The sequence below is a fragment of the Pteronotus mesoamericanus genome, unplaced genomic scaffold, assembly GCF_021234165.1.
Source record: "Pteronotus mesoamericanus isolate MK-2021 breed Mesoamerican mustached bat unplaced genomic scaffold, CSHL_Meso_final scaffold_54, whole genome shotgun sequence".
In the NCBI taxonomy this organism is placed as follows: Eukaryota; Metazoa; Chordata; class Mammalia; order Chiroptera; family Mormoopidae; genus Pteronotus; species Pteronotus mesoamericanus.
In genome coordinates this window covers 24,015,294-24,035,920 of record NW_026555321.1, presented here as the reverse complement: position 1 = coordinate 24,035,920, position 20,627 = coordinate 24,015,294, and the positions used below count along the sequence as shown (strand labels likewise).

The 20,627-nt window shown below is 39.3% G+C and overlaps 2 protein-coding genes across 4 annotated transcripts in view; both read right to left on the bottom strand.

Moving 5' to 3' along the window:
* Nucleotides 1-3,711, bottom strand: part of NCK1 (NCK adaptor protein 1) — a 72,026-nt gene extending 68,315 nt beyond the window's left edge. The window contains exons 1-2 of one of the 3 annotated variants that reach the window (XM_054595681.1): nucleotides 3,608-3,711; nucleotides 2,667-2,770 (exon numbers count right to left, since the gene is read on the bottom strand). The gene's annotated coding sequence lies outside the window, so the exon portion shown is untranslated. Of the gene's footprint in view, nucleotides 1-2,666; nucleotides 3,103-3,607 lie in introns of those variants that run through there. The other 2 variants (XM_054595679.1, XM_054595680.1) reach the window with 2 other exon arrangements.
* A 3,887-nt stretch (nucleotides 3,712-7,598) lies between these two features.
* SLC35G2 (solute carrier family 35 member G2) overlaps nucleotides 7,599-20,627 on the bottom strand; it is a 35,515-nt gene continuing 22,486 nt past the window's right edge. The window contains exon 2 of the mRNA XM_054595773.1: nucleotides 7,599-11,190. Coding sequence (XP_054451748.1) covers nucleotides 9,938-11,176 — 1,239 coding nt within the window. The 5' untranslated portion in view covers nucleotides 11,177-11,190 and the 3' untranslated portion in view covers nucleotides 7,599-9,937. The remainder of the gene's footprint in view (nucleotides 11,191-20,627) is intronic.

The window sequence follows — 20,627 nt, the reverse complement described above, 5'->3', positions numbered from 1 at the left end:
CATAATTATGTCCAATTCAGCAATCCTGAAGTACAATTTCAGGAATAAAAAGAGAATCAGTGTTTCAACAGTTTATTTTAGCAGATAGTTTATTTAAACAAATAAAAATGTCATTATAAACAACAAAAAATTAGAAGAAAAATAGCTTCTAACCTATTTCAGACCAAAAGAGTAAAGCATCCCTTATAGAGATATTTATTTCACCTGATAGTTTTCTTTGCTATCTGTCTTACACCATTCAACTCTTGCTGTATAAACAAACATAAGAAAAACACCAAGATAACCCTGTGCTGCTACTATTCACAAAAACTTCAGAGTTAAAACGGGGTAAGATATGAAGAACAAATATATGTATAAAAGATCTCTAATTCCCCAAATAAAACAAATGATTTTCAGAATGCTTTGCTCAATAAGCAGTGTTCAAAAAGCAGACTGCTCAATAATCTGGTTCCTGACAGATGAACAAAGTGACAAAGAAGCGAAATGTAAAATTGTTACTATTCTAATAATCAAAAAGAGAATGTCTAGAAAGATCATTATAGTAAATGATAAACCCTCAGGGCTTTCCTCCAAACCATTATTACATAGTTCCCATCTAATTTGAAGGCACCCCAAAGATTCAGTCTCTTCATCAAAAGATTCAAACTCTACATAACTCTTCTAAGAGATCCATTCACTTTTTAGTCATAGGACTCAACTGTAGAGATACCGTTATTTTTTTAATGTTGTTGATACATCTAACAAGCATAGAAAAAGACTGTAGAATCTTAAATCATTGTTTCAGTAATTTAAATGTTACGAATCATGAAGGTTTCCCTGCCTTCATAAAAAAAGTTCTGAAATACACAAAATGCAACGGGGATGTGAAGTAAACAACAAAAACATTGCAAGAAATGAGTAGTACAGTTTCACAAAGAATTACAGAAGCTTTGTAAAAATACACAGAACTTGAGTTGAGAAATCAAGGGTTGAGTCTTGGCTCTGCTACCAATCACAGTGCGGGGGGCGGGGGTGCAGATGCGTGCATGCGTGTGTGAGAGAATGCAGGTATTCTGTATGGATTGCGTTTTCTTTATAAAAAGGAAGTTTGGACTCCAACTTTCCCACAAGCCCACATCAGATTAAAAAACCAAAGGAGTGCTAAAACAGTAATGGATAACAGTTCAAAAGAAAACAACACATGGAACAGAAAGATCTGGAAGGCTACAATGAAGCACCAAAAATGAAATTTCAACAAAATTTGACTTCATTTTCTACTTGGGTACCTTAGGAGAAAAATATTCTTTTAAAGAATAAGCAGGCTGTGCATAATTATTTAGTCTCAAGGGCTATAAAGGTAGAAAAACAAAAAGTCTAAGTGAGAACAGGAGACAGTCTGGTTAGGTGGACAGCTCCTATAGGGAAATAGTGCTGTCATTAGGGGAAAAAAAATGTTTTGAGCAGATTATTAAAAGGCTAGGAATTATGAACTATACTCTGTAGGTAACAGAGTATATCATTGGTGTAACAGTGAGGGATGTGTTCAAACCACTATTTTAAGATTAGGCAGAAGGCTAGACATACTGAGTAGGAAGAAAAGGCAGAGAGAAAACCTGGTTAAAAGCTGGAGGAAATAAACAGGTATCTGAAAGAAATTTCAAAAACTGACTTACAAAAATTGGCCAATGATACATGGATCGAGAAAGTCAAAGATAAAACCAAAGTTCGTGTCTGGACAACTGAGAGCGTGATAGCACCATCACAGAAATAAGTCAGCACGTGCAATCAATTTTGAAGACTCTAAATTCTATCTTTGGAATAGTTTAAAGTGAGGATCATCGAGATAGAATTGCTGTCTTAATCGTTAAAGGTCATTTTTGGCCCTGTCAGTTGTAGTCCTAGAACAGAACAGCAAAGTATTCATGAAGAATTCCTTAAATGCTTAGTGATTTCCAGAGTTCCCTCCAATTTTATGTATCAACTAAATGATTTTGCCTTCTGTTGTAAGGTAGAGAACATCTGGAATTTTCCCATATCACAAAGGTGAGTAAATTGTAAAAGTTATGGAACTATGATAGGAAAAAAAAGGGACTACATCTGTATTTATTAAATCAAGTCTCCCTGACAAGCGATTTATAACAACAATCACATCAAATCTACCTTGACCTTTGGCAGATCCAAAAGTTCCAAAAAATAAATAAATAAATTCAGGGCGTAAACTATCACTCAATAATTAAGAAAACATTCCATGTACGCTTCAAGTTTTATTTACATGAACTAAAAGACAATGCTTAGAAAAATACAGCACTCAATTTAAAATTCAATATGTGGACAAGCACAATTAAGAAGCCTGAACACTCTGCAAATAGTGTTTAAAGATATAGCTAATTCCCACAGATCATACTTTTCCCAAGGAAAAATATCTGCGTTTGTGATTAAGATGGAATGAAACTATTAAGCAACCAATACGTTATTTCTTATTACTATCCAAACTGTGAATGGGATGCCTACTTACAAACCGAACATTATTAACAATTACCAAACAAAACCTTGAATTATTCCATTTACTTTGTGACATCGCTGAAAATTGAGACTTTAGGTACAGCGCCTTCCGGGGGGTTAATAAATTGTATGGTTAGGTATTCATGTAAGATTTTTAAAAAATTAGTATCTCTTGCACTACTTACCCGTTTTGACCCGACACTGAGGTCCTTTGATCACCACCCCAGATGGGGTTAGAAAATTCTCCGTAACTTCATTCTTTCCTACTTTGTAAGGCTCCGTACAGAATCTAACAGGTAAAATTATTTTCAGGTGAACAACTCATCAGCTGGACATTTAATTGTGCGTGTATTGTGTTATGGTTCTCAGCCCTGAACGAAATCCTGCTTCCTGAGCTTCTATAACGGCAAATTTAACTTTTATGGAAACACTTAAGGTTACAAAACCAACCTTTCGAAATCGTTTTTACCGGATATATTACAAAAGCTCACAACCCAACCAACTCACGTACGGATCTACAGCAGGTCCATACGATGAAAATAACCCAGATTTCCGAAGAACAAGGGAACCGACTTTGGGGGGGGGAGGCGGTGAGGCGCAGAGGGAACATCTCAAGGATGTTCACCCTCCGCAACAAGGTTCTCTCCTTCCCTCCCCTAGCACGCTCCCACCTTCCCAGCCTCGCATTAGGCCACAACAGAAAACGAGACTTTTTTGGAAGGAAAAGAAACAGAAAAGCGCACGATGCACACTGACCGCCCCCCCCCCGCCCCCAGCCTCGCAGGAGTGGCCGCCCCAGGTGCTCACCCCGACCTGGCACTCCGAAGGTGGCCAGGAAAGCTGCGGGGCCGCGCCCCACCCCCAACCCCGAGGCTGGAACCTGAGGGTCGCGCCAAGCGGCAGTTCAAACGCCCAAGCTGGGCCGAGCTACTTCCCCGCCCCCTCCGGCTCTGCTCCCGGCCGGCAGACGGCGCCCCCGGGGCTTAACTTCGCCAGGGAAGAGGAAGCGACATAGCGAATAGCAGGGTGTTTGGACGCAAGGGGCAAGGAAAGGCTCTTTGTGGATCTGCCTGCCGGCAAGGCCGTATCTCCTTTCCTCCGCCGAACCTCGGTGGCCCCAGCTCACCTGAGGAAGGGAACCAGGACACCGCCGCGGCCGCCGCGATGGCCGTAACGGCACGAGGCCTCCGCTCGACCGCCGCGTAGCTCTCGGGAGAGGGGCGGGGCGCGTGCGGCGAACGGGCGGAGCTGCAACGCCGACTGGCCGCGAGGCCACAGACGGATCTGCGCGGGCAGGAAACCCTGTCCTGACCCAATCTGATAGGCTCGATCTCCCTTTTCCTTCCATCTCCGACTCGAGAGCCGTCTGCGCCGCCTTGGGATTGGGCGGGCTCGCCTGTCAATCAAGCACTGTGCTGGGCGTGGAGTGAGCCTTCTGCTCAGCGGAGGGAGCTAGAGGCGCCGGACCCTAACCTAGTGTCGTGTCTCCTTTTCCAGCCTGGCTTTCTGCTTTCGACTTTCCTCCTCAGCCCCTCGTCAGAGACTCAACAGCAAAAAACGTGACTGCGTCCCGAGGTCAGCCCCAACTTCTCAGGGATCTTCCTACAGGTTTCTGCGGCTGAAGAGAGTCTTGGCAGATGAAGGTTCTTGGGAGTGGGAAGCTAAAAGGAAAAACAAACCAAGGCCCACAAATGGGGACCTGAGAGAAACTTTTAAACCGCATGCTTAATTTGAGCCACGAACCGAAGTAAGCTGAGTCTGAGGGTCTGGTGTGTGAGGTAGTCTCCATTCTCGTTTGCGGCAGTCAGGACTGACCTTCGGTGACACGTCTTCCCACTCTTAAGGGCCCAACCCCAGCCACTTGCTAATAAACCATCAGTAGGTTGGTAACCCCAACGCGAGGCTGCAGTGCCCCACAATATGTCTCATTCCTTCCTAACCAGCTTGGTGGCTCAGGTTAGGCTTGCCTCCTCAGGGAAGACTGCTTGGGTTAGGTACCCTTCGTGGAACGCTGGTATTTTCCCTATCCAAGCTGTTGAAATAGTTTGCCCATGTCCCCATATAGATTGTAAACTCATGTAAGTCAGGAGCCATATCAGTTTTCAATTTTCCCCAGTGTCTAGCACATGATAGATCGTCAGCAAATACTGTTGAAGGCCTTAATGCATCTCCTTTTCCCATCTTTAATGCTGGCCCTGAGTCAAAGGCCCAAGAGTTCACACTTTGCTGCATTTAGTTAAAAGTTATTCGTTTTAATGTTGATAAATATACAGGATATGCTTGCCGTATTTAGTATCACGTGGTCAAGTTCAGGTCAAGCTCAACTTGTGGCCAGTTCCTGGCTTCAAGTGGACTTAATGCCGGTAGAGCATGAAACTGAGCAAGAGTTGCTCTGTGTTTACTGTCATTGACATCCACTGTGAATAATGTAATTGAATTTTGAATTTAAGGGTCTAGATACCTTTGCTTATTTTATCATGGCTGCTGTGGACTGAATTGTGTGTGCCCTCCCAAAATTTGTATGTGAAGAAGCCCTAACTCCGAATCTGACTATTTAGAGATAGGGCCTTTAGGAGGTAATTAAGTTGACTGACGTGATAAGAGTGGGGTCCTAATACTATAGGATTAGTGTCTTTCTAAGAAGATACACCAGTGAGCTTTTTCTCTGTTTTCAACATGAAAGGACACAATGAGAAGACAGCCATGTAGATCTAGAAAGAGTTCTCACCAGAAACTGACCATGTTGGCACTGGCACCATGATGTGGAACTAAGGCTGCAGAACTGAGAAATTAAATTTGTATAGTTCGAGCCACCCAGTCTGCGGTATTTTGTTATGGCATCTTGAGCTAATAGAGCAGTTTTATTTGTTTTGATAAAACTTACAAAGTTTATGGACTGAGATATTATATTTATTTTTGAAACTGGAGAAACCATCGTCCAGAGGTTAAAATTATTTTTCCAAAATCAGAGCAAACTGTTAGGAAAACCTAGTTCAATTCAATTCTGGTTACACATTTAACGTGTAATGGGGGGAGGAAGTGTGAATACAAATAGAATAGGTAAAGTGGTTCTTGCCCTCAGGTAGCTTATACCACCTACCTTAAATGGGGAAAATAAACCCAGAAAAAATGTGCTTAAACCAAAAGTTTAGGTTTATTTTGTAAAGGAATATGTATTTTGAATAGGCCAATGATCTGAACTGACCTTTACAAGATTTTGATGCAGACTTCTTGACTACTTTGTGCCACCAATTTAAGCAATAGAATTAAGGAATTTGTAAGTATTGTGTTTTTCTGTAAATAAAGGAATTTGTAAGTATTGTGTTTCTCTGTAAATATGTTTCTTTTTCTTTTAGTCTTTTTTTTCCCCTTTAGTTTCCTCATTACCCATTCTCACAAGGAACTCTTATAAAAAAGAAAAACTCAAAATATGTGGGAAAGAAAAGAAGTTAAAAATAAGGAAATAGCAATGAAATAGGAAAGCATTGAATGGAAGGATAGATAGGCAAAAAGTCATGTGTCAATTGCAGTATGAGCCCTGACTGGTATAGCTCATTTAGTTAGGCATCAATCTGCAAAGCAGAAGGTTGCAGGTTTGATTCCTGGCCAGGGCACATGTATGGGTAGTGGATTCAGTCCCTGGTTGGAGCGTAAATGGGAGGCAACCAATTTCTCTCTCTCTCACATCAATATTCCTCTCCCTCTTTTTCTCCCTTCCCCTCTGTCTACAAATAAGTAAATAAAATCTTTTAAAATTTTTTTGAGGAATTGCCGTATGATATAGTTAGAAGGAATGGAGTCCACATTCTTATGGGGTGGTAGTTATTCCAGAAACTTCCTTTAACACCTGCTGTTGTCTCCCAACTTCCAAACATAAGCATGTATGTTGTTTCTTTTTCCTTTTAGTGGAACTCAAACCAAAAACAGTAATCACCCTTCACAATTAGTGCTAAATGGAGCAGGGCTAGCCAAAATCAAGCAACAGGAAAATTTAGTTCAGAATTTAAGACGTATGGACTGGAAATGGGGCTTCAGAGAGAGTAGCTAATCTGTCTAGGATAAAAGCTTGCAGGCAGCTCATTTCATTAATCCCAAAGGAAAGGATTTAGGAAAACAGGGAAGGAAAAAAAGAGCTTCCATGTCTCAAGGCCTTTCCCAGAAAACTGTTCTTAGTGTATAGTTAGAACTGATTAGAGACAATGATCTGGTGTAGTATCATTGTATAGCAGGACTGCTTAGGACCAAAAAGAGCCCAACCTACTAATTGGCAAAAAGGAACTAATCACAGTCTCAAATGTTAGGTATAGAAATTAGTGGACCCTGGAAACTAAATTTAATTTCTGGATTGAGTATTTAAATCAACGAAAATTTATTAAGGGTCCGCTCTAGGGTAGGCACTACAATACGTACTAGAGATCTAAAAAGATCAGTCTTTAACTTAAAGGAGTTCAATCCAGTATCAGAAAATGAAATTTACACAGATACTTATTATTAATATAGTAAGTACAGCAATAATATGTACAGGGTGTCATTAAGCCACAAGAGGAGGGAAGCTGTGTGGTCAGGCTAGTGACGCAATTAAGTAAGCAAAAAGGGATTTCTACATAGAGAGGTCTGCATAAAAAAGGTATTACACAAGAGTAGAATACTGCTGGAGCAGATGACTGGAAATGTAAGCAATATTGGGTTACTGAAGTTAAGGACCTTAAACTTTATTGTATAGGCCACGAGAGGCCATCAAAGGGTTTTCTTTTGGCACTTAAAAATGCCATTCTATGGTTTTCTGGCCTCCATTGTTTCTGATGAGAAGCCACCTGTAATTCTTATCATTGTTTTCCAGAATGTCATATGTCTTTTTTCCTGACTTTTGAGATTTTGTTTTTTTACCTTTGTTTATCAGCAGTTACACTATGTTACTAGTTATGGTTTTCTTGGTATTTATCCTGCTTGGACTCACTTATCCCTGTTTTTGTGGATTGCTGGTTGTAGTTGTTTCCTTTTTGTCCAATTTGGAAAACTTTTGGCCAACATTGCCTCAAATATTTTCTTCTGCCTTCTTTTTCTATTCTCTTCTGAGACTTACACTTACACTAGACTTCTTAGTCCTTATACATGTCATTCCAGGCTTTATTAATTTTTTTTCAAGTCTGTCTGTGCTTCAAATTTGGATAATTCCTTTGAAATCCAGTGTCTAGTAATTGCCAGAAAGTTTGAACGTTAACATTTTACTAAAAGGACAGACACCTAACTAATGGCTATGGGTTCTTTGGGGGAAGGTTGAGAGACACATTAGTGAAGAAAATAGAAATCACAAGCTATTACAACAGAGAATTTAGTATTGGATATTGATGTGAGGCAGGATAGTAAGAAGCTAGGACAATTATTTGGCATGTGGAATGGGGAAACTGAGACTGAGACAGATAGTTGAACAAACCAGGCAAGCAACTTACAGCCAGATAATAAATTGCAAGGTCTTATCTTACACATTCCAGATCATGCTGGGTCAGACCCACCTCAGTCCTGGTCCCTTCCAGGTGACATTCTTCAAAGGTGAAACTGACAAGAGAATGGCCTATATGCTCACTTGGATGCATCAGCATACTACAGGACACACCTGAAAAGCTGATGAATATTCTATTGAGATCCTCCCAAGACCCCCCTAAAATTCCTGCCTTTAGATAAAAACCTTTTTTAAAAAGTACCCAGTGTGTTCTCACTGACTAGAGCGCAACCTCACCTTCTTTCTTCAGGTGTGTATCTGTACTTTCTCCTAAGCTCTAAGGGTCCCCATGACACTTGTAACCAAGGGAGCAGCAGACAGCAACAGCTTGTCCCAGGATCCCCACCCCCTTACCTGTCTCCAAAGGCCCTTGTTTTGCTTCTGTAACTTGTTTCCCAAGTCCACATAGCATACCTAGCTCACTTCTGCCTCTGTGACTTTCCTTCTAAAAGGCCAAGCCAGCTCTCTGAACAGCACACTCAAATCTTCTCTTCAAGTATGCTTTCGTTTTGCATGCTAAATAAACTTCCTGTTGTCCTCAAGTTCTTGGCTCTGAATTCGTTCTTCGCTGAACTCAAGAACCAAGAGCCAACATTGCCAGCAACAGATGGACTGAAAAAGCAAAAAGGGAACACTGAAGTAGCCCAGAGGTGATAACTGTAGAGAGCAGCTATCTCCCCTAAAGCAAGTGATAAAGAGGAATTGAGGTTGGACTATCAGGTCTCAGAAGCTCAGAGGGATGACCCAGATAAACTGAAGTTCCAGTCCCTGAGGGGATGCTGTCCATCTGGTCCTGCTACCTCTGAGAGGGATATGATGAGGCTGGTTGGGGGTGGAGGTGTGCCAAAAGAAGCTCAAGGCTGAAATCAGTTGTACCTGCCAGAGCAAGGGACCATTGCTTATTGCTCAGGTAACAATGACAGACACTGCAAACAAACGGAAAAGAGGAAGTCTTTTTGTCCCTTCTCCTACTTCCAGTCTCCATGTAATGGCCTTTATTGGTGGAACCTAGTGAAACATCAGCTAGCATAGGAAAAATGTAGTTTGCAGGGTCTGAGCCATAGCACCAGAGAGGAAAGTATAGAAAGGTGAATTTGGAGACTTTTAGACCTTTTTAAAAAAAATCTGAGAACACTATGTTGCCAGTTTTCTTTCTATACTGTGATTACTGTTACTGTCTCTTTCAGGGCTAAGGAGTACCTTTACTAAAACTCATACATGTACTGGCTACAAAATCTAAACAAGGGCAATTGTGGAAGAGATCCTATAGCTGAGGATAAGCAGAACCTGCCCCAACACTAGACTTCCCATCATCAGGCAAAAAATGCCATACACTAAGTACATACTTCCATATCCAATGCATTGCCTAGTGTGGCCATAGCAAGAGTAAGACCAATTTACTCTTCTAAGGTAGGATAAGCATCCTTATCACTGAAAAACTAGCTCCTTTCTTTTGTTTCCTCTTCTTGCTTTAGCTCAAGCTTCCTTACCAGCCCAATCACCTCTAGTTTTCTAATGCAAATTGATAATAAAGCAGGGCCCAGTGTTCAGTGTTTTACCCTCTCCTTTTTCACAAATGAAGATTTTTGAATATTGATTGATTTTTGTTGAACATTTATAAAACATTGGGCATGAACATTTTTCTAATCTTTGAACTTCAGTATCACAGAATTTCCATCTGAAAGGGGTCCTTTCTTCAAGTTTATATTCTTTAGTGATGAAAGCTAACATTCTCCTACCACAATTACCTTTTGTTAACAACAGTAAAGATATTACATTCATGACATTTCACATATTTAATATTAGTTTTTGAATATATTAGACTAGAATATATTTTTCTACATCTACGTAAAATATTATCTAGCACTCTGCCAATTATATAACAAAAGATGTAGGTGAATATTAAAATGGCAGTGTACCTATTAATGACCAATGGTTAAGATAATAATCAGGTATTCATTTAATGGGAGAGTCTGTAATTTCCTGGTAATCCTGCCTTCTTAAACTCCTCCAGTACAGTTTATAGCCAGCAAGAACAAAAACACTAATCATAATGATTACCCCTCCAAAGACATCATAGACACTAGGAAATATGTGTAACACTAGAAGCTGCAAGACCATCGCTACCACAATCTCCAGATGTTGTACTGTGCTGACCAAAGCTGGATGGAATTTGTCCAAGGCATAATAAACTCCTAAGAATGCTGCAGTAGAACAGACACATATAGCAATGAGATAACTCCAGGTTTCTACATCTAATGGGATAATGGGTTCTTGAAGAACAAACATAGTACATACTCCCCAGATTGTCCCAGTCCAACCAAAGGTAAACAGTGCAGTCCACATGCTGATCTTCTCCTTAATGGATCTGTATACTATCATGGAAAGAGCAGTGGTCAGCCCAGCCATCACAGTCATAGTGTATCCAAAGGCTTCTTTCCAAGCATTTAACAAGGAATTTTCTTCATTAACTATGTTGGGGATCATGACAAGACAAACACCTAAGATGCTGCAAATAACTGTAGCCATGTCAATATAAGCCATTTTCTCATCTACAAGTAAAAAAGCCAAAATGGCACTGAAGACTGTGGTTGTGGCTCTCCACATAGTGGTTCCATTGCTGGGAGGAACTATAGAAAATGATGTATAAGCACAGGTGATAGAGATGACATTGCATACACCATAAAAGAAGAGTCGTGATCTATATCCACTGGGTCCAAAGGGGGCCTCCTGGTAGTAACACACAACTAACACGGAAAAGACCTGCAAGACAGAACGGATAAAAATCAGTTCTAGAGATGGAACTTTAGAACGGTCAGAAACAAGCCTAGTGATAAGAGCTACACATCCATGAGCCAAAGCAGATCCAAACAACACTATCCACATTTTTCTGGATTGGAAAATGTTTTTTTCTGCAAAGCTCTGGAATTGTCCAATCTCATTTGTCATTGGGTCTTCTGTTGGTGGAAGTCGGGTATCCATGGTTCCAAAAAAAGTTCTTCCTTTTCTTTTCATTTCACTCAGCAGGCCTTTCTTTGGATTTTCTTCCATAAAATTTCCATAATCTTCATTAATTTCTTCATATCCATCATCCCCAGGTTGGGGATAATGAGAAGTGTATTTTACCATCACTGTGTTGGGATGTATTTTCACTCGTTTTTTAATGGGATGTTTTTTGGAGGGAGAAATATCCATTTCTTCAGATAATTCTATTTAAGGAAAAAAAAGACATATACATATTCATTTGAAATTTAGTGTAATTTCTATTATAATCAATACATACTAATTCAATAATAATAATAGACGCTGTTACAGAAGTTTTAAAAAAGTTATAGGAAGAGATGATCTGGCAATATGCCTTACCAGGTATATGAGACCCAATGAAATGATCTACCCTTTTTCGTTCTCATCTTAACTCTGCCCCTATTTATCATTCTGGTTATTCTTTGATTCATCTGTCTCTATTTCATATCTTTACATCACAAACAACTGATAATTTTGCATTTTTTCATTCCTACCTGTCTCTCCAACTATCCAATAAAATAAACATAACCTAGATCACACCAGCCCTTCTGGTGTGGCTTGGTTGGAGCATCGTCCCATAGACTAAAAAGCTGAGGGTCTGATACCCAGTCAGGGCACAAGCTGAGGTTGCGAGTTCAATCCCTAGTTAGTGCACACAAGAAAGCAACCTATTGATGTTTCTCCCTCACATCAATGTTTCTCTTTCTCTCCCCTCCACAGTCCCTCCCTCTCTCTCTAAAAGCAATGAAGAAATGTCCTCAGGTGAGGATAAAAAAACCTTTCATTCTCATTGTATTCATTTGTCTATATTATGAATTTTAAGTGGATAAGTCCAAGTCTTTTATATAATCACTTCTGTATAATACCAGAATTAGCCTTATGTTACAAATTATAGTGATTTTATAACATTTATTCTGAGCTCTCCATACATTTTAAGGTATGCGGATACACTGAAAGTAAAAAATAAATAAAATGGATGTAGTGACGTGTATTTGGTGTGTAAACCTTCCTGATGCCCAATTGAGCAATATGTTTTTTAACTAAGATTTTACTGAAACTGCCCTTTAATTCAGCAATACCACTTCTAATATTTTACCCTAAAGAGATGAACACAAGGTGCTTTTTACTTTGTGTAAAAAGAAAACAAAAGGAAAGAAATAAGAATACATATTTATATATTTGCTTATATAGCATAAAGAAATTATGGAAAGATATGAAGGAAACTAATAATTGTAGGGATAGGACAGGAAACAAGAATGGAAGAAACATGAAAGAAAGGCTTCCTGCTGTATACCTTTTTATATTTTTATTTTTGAATCACAATGTTCAAAAATTTAAAAACTAAAAATGTTCATCTTTTATTTAAGGAAAAAAAAAGCTCATACAAAAAGGTGTGGAAAATAAAAATTTTTTTAAATTAAAAAATTTTAAAGGTGTGGAAAAAATGTTTAATAGGAAAGTTTGCTGTAGCTTACTATAATACATTGGCCCTTCATGCAGTGTAATACTATGCTATATGTCCATTAAACTTGGCAATGCAGATTTTTATCTGACATGGAAAGATGTCCATAACACATTGTTTAGTGGGGGAAAAAAAGTTAAGCTTCTTGTAAGGATTATGTAAGATAATACATATATAAAGAATTTTTCACAATGCCGACACACAGCTCTCAGCAAGTGTTAACAATAAATTCAGCTTCCTTTCACCTGTAATTAAATCTTTGAAACTGTTATTCTTTCTGTGTTTGTTCACTCAATTCCCTTTCATTATCTAGCTATCCATCCAAGAACAATTTTCTTCCAAAATGATGCCTCCTCTCCCAGAGGGGGGAAGAGAGAGAGAGAAAGAGAGAGAGAGAGAGAGAGAAACCCTTCTATTTTGTTATCCTCATGACATACTTCCTAGTCCTTGCCAAAACCCCATCAATTCCAGGGTGTTGAGCTATGGTCCAGTTATCAAAATATATCTTGTTCTTTGATACCATCTGGGTAGCCAACCGTTCCAACTCTATTTACTCCTTTGTCTTGTAAAGGATGCCACCTTCAGTTGGAAGGAGTTATTGTAAAAAACACCACCTGTGCCTCCAAGTCTTTCAGTTTCTCAGCCTGGACCTTCCATTTGCCATCCTTCATGCGCATTTCTATCAAGCTAATCTGATGTTCTTTTTTTCTAACTTTTATTTGAACATTGCCACTTCAAATCATTACTTCAGCTTCAATAATCACAAACTGAATTAATAGCCATGGTCTCCCAAATAGATTTTCCCTAACTTCCTCATTCATATTTGCAACCACCATTTTTCCAGTTCCCCAAGCTAGAAACCAAGGAACTGAATTAATCCTTTATGCTACCACAGTTCCACTTGGTCATCAGTCTTTATGTTTTTGTCTTTGCTATATTTCCCTTTCTCCAGTTCCATTTTACCTTTGTGACTCTGGGTCAGGTTATTGTCAATTCCTATCTAGAATATTGCAATAGCATCCTAACTAGCCCCTTTGAATCTCAGTCCTTCTCTCCTAAAATCCATCTATATTATACCACTGTTACATTAATCTGCCTTCAAAAGACTCAAAACAAAAACTTCCCTCAAGCTTGCCCATTCAAGAACCTACAGTGATTTCCTAGTAACTGCCTCATCAAATTTCAATTCCACTGCCCAGCTCTCAAGACCCTGCCTAGAAAAACCCCTATCAATACCTGACTCAACACATGTACTTTGATCAGTCCAACATTCTCCCTGTCCTCACTCCCAACATGTACATGTCATTTCTCAAGCCTTTTTTCTCAATACTGTTCCAACACTCTAACTAACGTTTATTTTTTAAGAAGTCCCAATCCAAATTCTGCTTTTTAGAAATAAGTCTTCCTTGACCACTCTAGCCACATATTTTCCTTCTTTAACATCTGCAATAGTTCTTGCAGTTTTTGTTATCTAATCATTTTTATGCAGTTGTCTCAACTCAGTGGAGTTTTGTCTCCAGTAATTGTACCCAAACTTACCACATTAAATCTCCTTTCCTTGCTAGTCAGTAAGAATCTTAATGACATCTCAGGTCACATAACTTCCTACTTGCTGTCCATTGTTAAAATTGTGACATATCCATTCAAATCTTCCCCCTTCCCTACTGCATGCCAGATTTTATAGCTCCAAGGCCATGAATAGGGAGAGGATGTGGTCTGTTATTTTACTCCTCCCATTCCCTCCCTTTACAGTCTCAGGAGGGCAATATGGTCTGCCTCTGGGACACTTTCTCCATATCTCTTTTCTAGGTTCTAGCTCCCTTGATGTATTGGCACAGAGAGGAAGGAAAAAGAAAGGGACACATGTCTCATATATTGGCTGCTGTTGTGTGATAGGTTTTTGATGTATAAGCCTGACTAGGCTGAACTATACCCCCCGTTATTTAATCAAACACTAATCTAGCTCCTGCTGTCAAGTTATTTTACAAATATGATAAAAATCCCTAATCAGGTGACTTTAAGTTAATCAAAAGAAGACTATCCTGAGTGAACCTGACTTAACTGATGAACACTTTAAAAGAGGGCTTAGGCTTTCCTTGAGCTTGGAGACTGCAAACAGTTTAAGCCTTTGACGTTCCAGCTGGCTCATGATCTCCCTTTCCTTATTGCCTGTGGAACGCAAAGTTCAGCCTGTCCTCCCATGGTTTTAACATGCTCCCAATCTTCTCTTTCTAGCTGCCTGCCCTACAGAGGTCAGACTTGTTTATCCAGCCCTCTCAATTGCTTAAGTCAATTCCTTGTAATTAATTAATCTACTGGTTCTGTGTCTCAAGTTAAACCCTGATTCTGATACATGTTGGGATTCTCTTTTTGACTGTCTTTGTTTCTCTGATAAGCCACTGATACCTTATAGGTTGCAGGCATCCAAACTCAAGCTATCAGGTAAATTCTGCAGGGCTACACTGCTCAAACCCCTCATGTGGGACAGCCTCCTTTCCTAGGGCTTACAGCCCAGAGTTTTGCTGCTTGGTCCTCTTCCTGGTAGGCAGCTCTCTGGGGCAAGGACCAGCAAGTATTCATTTGGCCCTGGGAAACACATCCTTACCACTCCAGTGAGTATACAGGCTACTCACCATTGCCTCATTCTCTCCAATTTTCTTTCTCTGCTCAAGCAAGCAAAGGGCAAATTAAAATGTGCTGTCTAAGCAGAATTGCAATTTTTGCAAATAATGACCTTTAGCCTGACTGCATTTGAATATCAAGAAGACAAAAAATAATGACTACAGAAGAAATACAAAATATTAACACAGACAATGAAGACATTAAAATTACTAGAGATTTTGCTTAGCTTGGTTCAGTCATCAATTCAAATGGAGACTGGTCAAGAAATCAAGAAAAGGCTGAGGCTTAGAAAGGCAGCAAAGGAAAAATTAGGGGGGTTCATCAAGAGCAAAGATGTGTCATTAGAGACCAAGACTAAGGTCACCCACACCCTTGTATTCCCAATTACTATATACAGATGTGAAAGTTGGACAGTGAAGAAGGCCAATAGGAAAAAAAATTGATTTGTTTCAATTATGGTGTTAAAGCAGAGCTCTATGGACTTTCTGGACTGCCAGAAAGATGAACAAATGGGTCCTTTAGCAAATTAAGTCTGAAACATTGTAGAAGACAAAAATGACAAAACTGATACTATCCTACTTCAGGCACAGCAAAAGATGGCCAGGTTCCCTGGAAAAGATCATTTTGGGTCAAACAGAAGGCAGGAGGAAAAGATGAATAACAAATATAAGATGGATTGACTCCATAAATGAAGCCATAAACATGAGTCTACAGGAGCTGAGGGGGGCTGTTGAGGACAGTATATTGTGGACATCACTCATTCATAGGGTCACCAGGAGTCAGAGGTGACTCAGTGGCATGTAACAACAACAAAACTTTCACCCTCAGTCAGGTTTAAGGGGGAACATTCTTCTACCTACCTGTAAGGAAAAAGCACAACATTCTTCTTAGACCAAAGACTCATAACAGGTAATATGATACCTGTGACAGAGTCTATTTTCCAAAGAGAGCCACTAATCTAATATCTCCTATACTACATGTTTTTAAATGTGAATTTGACATTATTAAATAGGTAGGTTCTATATCTCCTCCTATTAAAAGTAGGCAGACTTTTGTGACCATTTCAACCATGGCAGGTGATATATTGTGACTTCTGTGACCTCATAAAAGGTGATATAGCTATTCCTTCATAGCTACAACACTTGTGCTGGCAGCTCTGAGCCACTAGATAAACAGTCGGACTGCTCTGAGGCCACCATGCTGTGAAGCTCAAACTAGCTCATGTACAGAAACCACCTAGAAAGGTCCTGAGACTACATGAAGAGAGAGAAATGCCTTGTCATCCCCGAGCTCCTCCAGCCCCTACTGTTCCAATGTCAGCAACTCATCTCAAGTATATAAGAGACCAAGGGACAGAATCATCCAGCCAAGTCCCTCCCAAACTCCTGATCTACAGAAACCATGACATAATAAAACAATTGTCACCATTTTAAGCCACTAAGCTTTGGGGTGACTTATTACCTATCATAGATAACTGGAACATCCCATTACCCTCTCCAGAATTTTAAGGAATGGGAAGGTGGAGTGATCTTGTTGATAAAATACAAGGACTCATATCTAGCCCTAATGACTGGCTTTTGAAAGTGGATATTTTGCCCTCCACTGTGGGATCCTGGATGCTTATTCTGATATATGAGCAAGTTTTATTCAACATCCTGTTAGGCATACATTAGTGATTTTAATCTTAGTCCAACTGCATACCTTAAGTTGTTATTTTCCTTGTACAGTTTTTGTTCATTTCTGTCAATGGATCAGTCTATAACAGATATATTCCAGCATTTCTCAACACCATTAATATTATATTGTATCCCACTGATGCAAAATCCATCTTATAATGAAAGACTCTTCTGCAGTATTTCTAGTTTTCATTTAATTTCAGGCTTTATGAATACAGTCCTTGAAAAGAACCTGGAATCCTGACTAGTTCCTTTATTTTTGCACATGTAAGCTTTCAACATGTGAGAATTTCAATAAATATTGAGGAATCTTATGCCTAGCACCATGCTAGATTATGTAAATATGAAGATAAATAAAGTAGACATGGTCCCTGTACTCATAAAGCTTACAGATTAGTGGAAGAGACAACAAGTAAATTCAAACTTAATATTTATTAAGTTAATAATGCAAGCAACTATATGGAGTACAAGGGGCTGTTGGGGCATATATCAAACCCAAACAGGATGGATCTTAGTAGATTTACAGGTGGAAAGCATGCCTGAATTGGGAATATAAGCATATGTAACAATCAAGTAAAGAGGAGAGAAAACAGGTTTTTTTAGAGAAAAATTTAAAAGTCAAATGTTGATTTTGAGTTCTAACTCTGCCAACAACTAGAGTGATAGTTACGTCTATTTTAAGAGAAAAAGTTTTAAATGATAATTGTTTTGACTCAACTCTTCAAAATAAGTTTGACTTTTTCTAGATTTCACACTTCTAGTGTTTTGATATCTTTCCTATGCAAGATCACTGTGCAGTTCAGTGATCACAACTTTGTACCATCTGCTCGAAGTTGTTTTAACTAATGTGCCAACTCAACATCTTCCTCTCAGAGACTAGATGTCTGAACTGATCTCATGCTCTAGTTCTTCTGACAAGGATTTATACGGGGAGAGGTCCTCTAAAGCAGAGGTGTCCATTTCAGTTGCGTTGAGCAACTCAACTAAGTAGAGAGAATGTGAAACAAAGGACCGGTGGACCAGCCTGCCAGGCTAAAAATGTATCAGCCTGAAATGTCAGACACAAATGTATTTAAGGATGCATAATTTGGTGTTGCTTGAACAACGGGCATAATTCAGCGTAGCAAGCCTGAAGCCAGTATTTTTGTCCAAAGGAGGCAGTTTCCTAAGCTACATCCCACAACATAAGGTCCAAAATCACTTTACTCCTAAAATTAAGAATTAACACTGGCATACCTATTGTCTTAGTAGAAATCCTTAGGACAATTCTTTTATGGTACCTAAGGCAAATGCCATTTGGTAATAAGAGTTTCTTTAATTACTAGACTGATCCCTAAAGTGGTAAAAAAGTCTTAGATACAAAGCTGGCTAGAGCAACTTGGTTATAATATAGTGGTTTAAATGTAGGCACCAATGTGATATTTGACACTAAAGAGCTGATATATTACCACCTTATATCTGAACAGCCTACCCCCAGGAGACCTTAGGAATAACCCTCATGAGCTTAAACATCCTTGCCCTGAATGAAAATGTAAAAGACTACACCTAACTGATCACCTAAAATGGAGGACGCAACAACCATCTTTTCAGGATATCATGAGACATCAAGACGTCCATTGGATCTGAGCTGTTAAATGTATCTCCTGAGACCTGCTGGGAAAATCCATTCCTTCCTCTGATCTTATGAAAAAGGGCCCATGTTCTGAGGCCCCAAAGGCTGTCAGCATGACTCTACCTTCTTTATGCTAAGCCCTGCCTGAAATAATAAGGCATAATCCTTAACATTCCTCTTTGAATAGGAATTCTTCTTTCTCTTTCCCACAGCAACTCGTAAGGATCAGGAGGACTAGAGGCAGCATTTAAGGTTGCTGGTGCTTTACTAAAACTCTTCGAGTCTGTATCTCTGTGTAAAAGCCCACTGCTTTAGAGAAGAAGAATCTGCTGCTAAGCTCTCTTTCAGAAAAGAAACTATTTTCATTTTCCTGAAATCATAAATTCTCTAACAAGAAACAGTGGTGATGATGACATCTGTATAGAATGTAGGAGAAAAGCCTCAATCATGTGACCACCCCTGCCACTGAGAATCCCACCCCAAAACCTGGCTTCCTGCCATCCAAACTAAATTGTTCACATATTCATTCCTCTGGGCCTTTTCCCTGGGCCATTTGGCATTTTCCCCTCTGCCTCCTTTTGTCATGTTACTGTCTTTGTGTATGACATAGTTAAGTTTTTAAAAAACAGTGTTTCCTCCAGTATGTGTTTGGGGGGTGTGTGTGGGGGGGGACAACCTAAGTGCCTAAACAGATGAATGGATAAAGAAAATGTGGTATATCTATACAATCAAATATTCAGCCATAAAAAGGAATGAAGTTCAAATACATACTACAATATGGATGAAGCTTGACATGTGCTAACTGAAATAACCAGACACAAAGGACAAATATTATATGATTCCACTTATATGAGGTATTTTGAATAGACAAATTCATAAAAACAAAATAGATTAGAGGTTACAGGGCCTGTAGGGAAGGGGAATGGGTAATTAATCAAACAATGATTACAGAGTTTCTGTTTGGAGTAGTGAAAAAGTTTTGAAAACAGTGGTAATAGTTGCACAACATTATGAATGTAATTAATGCCATTGAATTGTACACTTAAAATGGTTAAAACAGTATGATTGTGTTATATATATTTTAACAAAAAATTTAAAAATACACAAAAAAAGGAAAGGGGGGAAAAAGTAGTGGTTCCTCCAGTGTGTTTAAGTAGAGGAGGAGGCAATACTAGGCATTGGTATTTTTTAAAACCTACCCCATAATCCTAATGTATAATTTTCTTGTGTGAAAACCACTTGGCTAAATTATCTAAGGCCCTTCTGGTTTTAAGAGTTAATGAATCTATGGGCTACTACATGACTAAGGAAGACAGGAGTAGCACAGAGTTGGAAAAAAAATTTTTTTTAAGTGGATACTGAAGCCAGACTGCCCAGATTTGAATCCTAGCAACATGTGATATTGTGATTTATGAAAAATACATATTTGGTCATCTGAATGATCGTATATGTTTAGCTTTCATCCACAGTTCCTGGCTCAGAGCTCCCCAAGCCCTTGGAATTCCCTAAGTGATAAGAACATAGATGTGTCTTTGGTTGTGTTAGTAAGCTGACTTTTAGAAAGCACCCAAGGATGGGGGCTGCCAACCAAGTGATTAGAGGATTGGAAATTTTAGTCCCACCCATGACCTCTCTGGGGGAGGGGAGAATGCCTGGAGGTTGACTCAATCACCAATGGCCAATAATCTAATCAATCATGACTATGTAATGAAGCCTCCACAAAAATCCAAGAGGACAGGATTTGGAGAGCTTTTGCATTGGTGAACACATGGACATATGGGGAGAGTGGCATGATCAGAAAGGACATGGTAGCTCTGGCTGTTCCTGAGTTATATCCCCTCATAAAAAACTGGTAATCTAGTAAGTAAAATGTTTTTCTGAGTTCAGTGAGCTTCTCTAGCAAACTTATTGAACCCAAGGAGGGAGTTGTGGGAATCTCTGGTCTATAGCTGGTTGATCAGAGGCTCAGGTGACAATTTGAGCTGGCATCTGAAAGGCAGGGACAGGGTAGGGGGTAGCAATCTTGTAGGACTGAGCTCTCAACCTGTGGGAACTAACACTACTATCTCCAGGTAGGTAGTGTCAGAATCGAATTGAATTGTAGAACACTCAGCTACTGTCAGAACATTGTTGGTGTAGGAAAACCCTTCCCCACCCTGGGTGGAATTCAGTGCATAACCGTTACTAGAGAACTTAGTAAATATGTGATCTTGGGCAATTTAAATTCTTTGCCAACAGTATTACCTCATG